The sequence below is a fragment of the Bos grunniens genome, chromosome 18, assembly GCF_055505025.1.
Source record: "Bos grunniens cultivar Pamir isolate PY7600 chromosome 18, Bosgru_T2T1.0, whole genome shotgun sequence".
In the NCBI taxonomy this organism is placed as follows: Eukaryota; Metazoa; Chordata; class Mammalia; order Artiodactyla; family Bovidae; genus Bos; species Bos grunniens.
The window spans coordinates 46,247,711-46,252,851 of NC_141182.1; the positions used below are offsets into that span (position 1 = coordinate 46,247,711).

Genomic DNA, 5,141 nt, shown 5'->3' on the forward strand with positions numbered 1-5,141 from the left:
GGAGGGTGGGTGGGTGAGTGAGTAAATAATGAATCTGGGTCTTTACCGCAGTTCCCAAGGTTGTGGGGGAGGGGAGTACAGAAAACAAGCAATTGTTGAGGACCTGCTATATGCCTGGCTCTCTGCAAATGTTTTACGTACCTTATCTCATTTGACCTTCATAACAACACCTCAAGGTAGTTATTATCGTTCTTGTTTATTTCCACACTCATTTCACAGATAAAGAAAGGAGGCTTAAAATGGCCCAGGGTCACACCACTAGTTTTCTTTATTTATAACCTGCCTAATTTTTGTTTTTTTTACTTTTATTTGCATTTATTTTTTGCAACATTTATTCCTGGGCCATAAGTTTTTGTTTCTGCAGTTTCTTATGGAATATCTTTTTCTTCTTTGCAACCTCCTCTTCTCGTTTAGGAACAGTCTGTTCTTTTTCAGTAGGGATCTTATGGGGTTTTCTGGGTCAAGTGAATAACACACCATTTTTAGACATCATCTCAGACTTCCCTGATGGCTCAGATGGTAAAGCGTCTGCCTGCAATGTGGGAGACCTGGGTTTGATCCCTGGTTTGGGAAGATCTCCTGGAGAAGGCAATGGCACCCCACTCCAGTACTCTTGCCTGGGAAATCCCATGGATGGAGGAGCCTGGTAGGCTGTAGTCCATGGGGTCGCTAAGAGTCGGACACGATTGAGCAACTTCCCTTTCCCTACTTACTCTATGTGTGTATGTGCGTGTGTGTGCACACACTCAGTCATGTCCAACTCTTTGAGACCCCGGGGACTGTAGCCTGCCAGGCTTCTCTTGTCCAGGGGATCTCCAGGCAAGAATACTGGAGTGGGTTGCCATGCCCTCTTCCAGGAGATCTTCCCAACCCAGGGGTCAAACCCATATCTCCGGCATCTCCTGCCTTGACAGACAGGTTCTTTACCACTAGCATCACCTGGGAAGCCCTTTCTACTTACTATCCTCTCAGAAGTCAAAATTTCTGCCTACCAGCCTTGGATCCCACTCCATCTTAATTCCTTTTGAGAGCCCAGTAAGATAAGGACAGAGATACAGATGCAGGAGCTGTTTGTTTGGAAAACGTTTTATTGGCATTACTGAGGCAGCAAAGGGTGATCGTAGGATGGTGATCAGTAGCCCACTCTTTCAGTGGCATCAGCAGCGCTGGGTCTCTGGGTCACTGGGCATCAGGAGTTGCACTCCTCAGTCCTTTCAGCTGAGAGAGAGAGAGGGTACAGTCAGATTGGAGACGCTGGGGCACAGGGAGCCAGGGTCCTAAGGAAGTCCAGGATAGGGTGGGGTTCTGACAGAGAGGACTCACTGCCCTGGTCTAAGTTCCTATTCTCCTCTGAGTTATAGTGGTTGCAATTTCCCTTAGACTTACTTTGTTGTTGCTGTTTAAATTTTTACTGTGGTCCAGCTGATTTACAATGTTGTATTAGTCTCAGGTGTACAGCAAAGTGAATCTGTTATACATACACATACATGCACTCTTTTTTTAGATTCTTTTCCCATATAGGCCATTACAGAGTATTGAGCAGAGTTCCCTGTGCTATACAGTAGGTCTTTATTAGCTATCTATTTTATTTGTAGTAGTTCGTATATGTTAGCCCCAATCTTCCGATTTATCCCTCCCCTCCCTTACCCGCTGGCAACCATAAGTTTATTTTCCACATCAGCAACTCTGTTTTTGTTTTGTAGATAGGTCATTGGTAGCTTTTTTATTTAGATATCTCGTATAAGTGGTATCATGTGATATTTGTCCTTTCCTGTCTGACTTAGCTTTGGTCGGAAGAACGTTTAGCCCGCTTTCACTTTCCTTACTCTCCCGCTCAGATCCTCTGCTTTTTCCCTCACCCCCAGCCTCCTTTCTCGCCTAATTCCCACCTCCTCTTACCTTAGGAAAGGCATCCCAGTTGAGGAAAGGAAGTTTCTGTTTGATAGACTAAGACAGAAAAAGAGAATGAGAGTAATGTGTTACAGGTCAGGTGAACACGGATCAGTAAGCTCTTGTTGAAGAGTTCTCTGAAGTGGTGATGGTGTCATTGTCTTATAAATACAGTAAGAATGAATATTTTCTGAGCCTATATTCTGTGCTTGCCTTGTACAGACTACTTTACAGGCGTGATTTCACTTGGTCTTTGCAGCAATCTTTTGATTTCAGTACTGACATCATACCCACTTCACAGATGAGGAAACTGAGGCTCAGAGAACTGAAGACATTTGCATGAGTAGGTGCAGGATCACGCATCACAGGTTGTACTTTCAGTTCTGCCAAGGACTTAGCCTCCTTTTTTTTTTTTAATATTTATTTTTATTTAGTTATTTGGCTGTGCTGGGTCTTATTTGTGGCATGTGGGTTCTAGTTCCCTGACCAAGGATCAAACCTGGGCCCCTTTTGCATTATCCACTGGACCGCCAGGGAAGTCCTTGGCTTTAGCCTTCTAAATTTAGGTAAGTCACTCAACTCAGGACCGCATTTTCTTCCTGGAGGATGAGGGGATTTGAATAAACCCTTGACTGATTAAGTTCTTACTTTTCAGGGATTGTCTTTGTGGGTCACATTAGGAAAACAAAGTGTGGCCACGACAGCCTCCCAGGGAAACATCCTTTAGCTGGGCAGCATTCCAGAGGGACAGTTACTCCCTCCTGGAACCCAGGAAAGCACCAAAAGGGCTAGACCAGGATGTGTTGCCCCCTACCCGGGAAAGCAATCAGGAGAGAAAGGGCACCCAAGCTCTTACCTCAAAGAGAGCGTGCCAGTTCAGGAATTCATCGTTCTTAAAAGCCTTTGCAGAGAGAGAAAGAGACCAGAAGAGGGTCACTTCCAGGGAGGGACAGAGCTTAGCCCCTGGCCCTCTGGGAAGAGTGAGGACCGAGGAAACCCTGCAAGCTCTCCACCCAGGCATCAATCTCCCTGAGGATGGGAGTGTTTGTGGGGGCCGCTCTAGAGAATGAAACTTACTGATCGCAACTTGTCAATGTTCAGGAACTGGGCATTAAAGGCCTAGGCAAAGAAGCAGGGTGTTAAGAAAGTTACTGAAGAACATTGAAGAGATAGGGGACAAACTAATAGTCAGATGGCGAAAACCGGTGGTTTACCTCGGGTCCTGCCTCATAATTACCAATGGTGGTTTCTTCCTGGAAAGCGAAGAAGAGAAAGGGGTGTAATGATCGCCTGATGGCAAACCACCTTCCCCAAAGCCTCTCTGCCGCCCTCCACAGGCCAGCCCCATTTTCCATCGGGGGTGGGGGGTGGGGGGGGGCCTCAGTTAACCCACTCTGTCCCAGTATGGTGGTGGATGGTAGACAGACATACAGGTGACAAGAAAGGGATTGGAGAGTGGCATGCGGGAGACAGAGAGTTCAGAGCCCAAGCCTGCATCCCCTGTAGGCAGCAGGGGAAGAGGGTGGAGGAAAGAGGACTCCTCCCAAGAAAAACTAGCTTGTGTGGTTCTGCAGTAGACTCAGGGTGTTCTGAGACACTCCCACTTAACCCACAAAGCTGGGCGCAGGAGATTAGCAGGCAGGTGGGACCCCTTTCTGAGGTGCCTTGCCTGCCTTTAATTGATGGAGCTTGGTTTGCTTTGTGACTTGATTGCCACCAGAGTCCCGGTCTCCATTTCTCTACTCCAGGTGGTAGCCAGCCCCCATCCCCAGACCTCGGTACCTCCAGACTGTCACCCTCCCCAACTCAGCTGCCCAGCTTCATCCCCACCTTACTTCTTCCTTCCCACAACAGAGGTCACAAACAGTAGCCCACAGGCTAGAACCCAAATGTTGACATCACATCATAATTTGGCTTGTTTTTTAATTTGAATTAAACATTTTTAATTAGTAAGAGTTCATAAATCAGATTTCCAGGTTCTCTGGAAAACTTTTCAACTCTGGCCACACCAGGTACCTTTTCCCACTTAGCAGCAGGCAGGTGGCATACGGACTGTCCCTTCTGAGCTGGGGTAAGACCGCACCACCTCCCCTCTTGCTCCCCAATGTCACTTGCTCCTGTCCTACGCAGTAGAGCCTGTGCCCTGTCGTTGACTTTCATATCCAGCGTGGACATTCTCCCCCAACAGTGGGATAAGGTGGGAAGAGAGGGACCTCAGGGTTTTCCTGAGGTCAAAAAAGGTGTGGCTGAACCCAGACAACCAGCCTCAGCCCCTGTACCCTCTCAGGATGTCCAGCCTCCACCCCACACTTGACCATCCTTTCCAAGAAACATAAGCCTCTCTGCCCCTTCCCAGGAATGCTTTGTCTCCTTCCTCCTGTCTTCCATTCCTCAGAGCCCCAGCTTCTCCTTCAGCCCCTGGGAACGGCCAAAGATAAGAGCCACTTCTCCAGTAACTGATGGAGGGTAAAGAAACTGAGGAGTAAATCAACTAATAAGAGAAGCCAGGTGACATCGCTCACCTCAGAGCTGGGCAGCGCCGCCCCCTGAGCAGAGTGGAGCGCCAGGACAGAGAGAAGAACAACAGCGGGAAGAACGGGGATCTTCATGATGTCAAGTTTGGGGTGCTCTGAGGCAAGGCAACCCAAGGCTTGCCCTTTATATTCCCAGGGAGGCAGATCTGAGCAGAACTGGGGTCCCCACCCCACTGACTCACCTCCAGATCCTGTTGCCCACTCCTGGGGCTCTGGGAAGGGGAGGTGTGGACTGTTCCCCACTTACCTTGGATTTCTCAATTCACATACTGCCTCAGGCACTACAAAGGTGAGCCAGCAATGGGGTTCTTCATGCAAACAGAGCTGAGATAGAGACAGGTTGGACCTGTCCCTCCAAGTGATTGGCAACGGCACCCAAGCAATCTGTCCTTTAGTCTTTGTCTCCTTTCCTTGTAGCTCTTGGTTCGTCTCTTATAATTCAGGCTTTTCCCCACCCTATCCAATTCTGTCTAAACCCCCTACACTGTCATCGAAGGCCTACCAGGCTCTGGCCTTAACCCAGCTTTCTAACTTTTACTTCCTTTTACTCCCTTTGCACATACCTCATGTTCTGGCCAAACTGAACTCCTTACCAAAGCTACCCTTTAACTCCCTCTTCTGAGCAGCTGCCCATGCTAACTTATGCCTAAAATGCCCTTCTCTCCACTTTTGTTCTCAGAACCCAACACCCATCTTAGATAAACTTCCTTGATATCT

At 48.1% G+C, this 5,141-nt stretch overlaps 1 protein-coding gene across 2 annotated transcripts; it reads right to left on the minus strand.

The window, feature by feature from the left end:
* Nucleotides 1-1,068: 1,068 nt before the first annotated feature.
* KRTDAP (keratinocyte differentiation associated protein) lies at nt 1,069-4,568 on the minus strand. 2 transcript variants are annotated; one of them, XM_086352243.1, is made up of 6 exons: nt 4,413-4,567; nt 3,105-3,143; nt 2,968-3,009; nt 2,747-2,791; nt 1,900-1,947; nt 1,069-1,218 (listed from the first exon to the last, which is right to left on the minus strand). In XM_086352243.1, exons 1-6 carry the CDS (start codon nt 4,497-4,499, stop codon nt 1,180-1,182), a joined length of 300 nt encoding a protein of 99 aa, XP_086208369.1. In that variant the 5' UTR covers nt 4,500-4,567; the 3' UTR covers nt 1,069-1,179. The 2 variants fall into 2 exon arrangements, with proteins under 2 accessions (XP_086208369.1, XP_086208370.1); XM_086352244.1 differs by lacking the exon at nt 2,968-3,009 and having other exon boundaries at nt 4,413-4,568.
* Nucleotides 4,569-5,141: the final 573 nt, after the last annotated feature.

What these genes read in the sequence shown, in the direction of transcription:
- KRTDAP (XM_086352243.1), bottom strand. Translation starts at nt 4,499, where the DNA reads ATGAAGATCCCCGTTCTTCCCGCTGTTGTTCTTCTCTCTGTCCTGGCG. An exon ending in ACATTGACAAGTTGCGATCA is followed by an intron (nt 2,792 to 2,967) that starts GTAAGTTTCATT and finishes CTCTCTGCAAAG; the next exon opens with GCTTTTAAGAACGATGAATT. An exon ending in ACTGGCACGCTCTCTTTGAG is followed by an intron (nt 1,948 to 2,746) that starts GTAAGAGCTTGG and finishes TTTCTGTCTTAG; the next exon opens with TCTATCAAACAGAAACTTCC.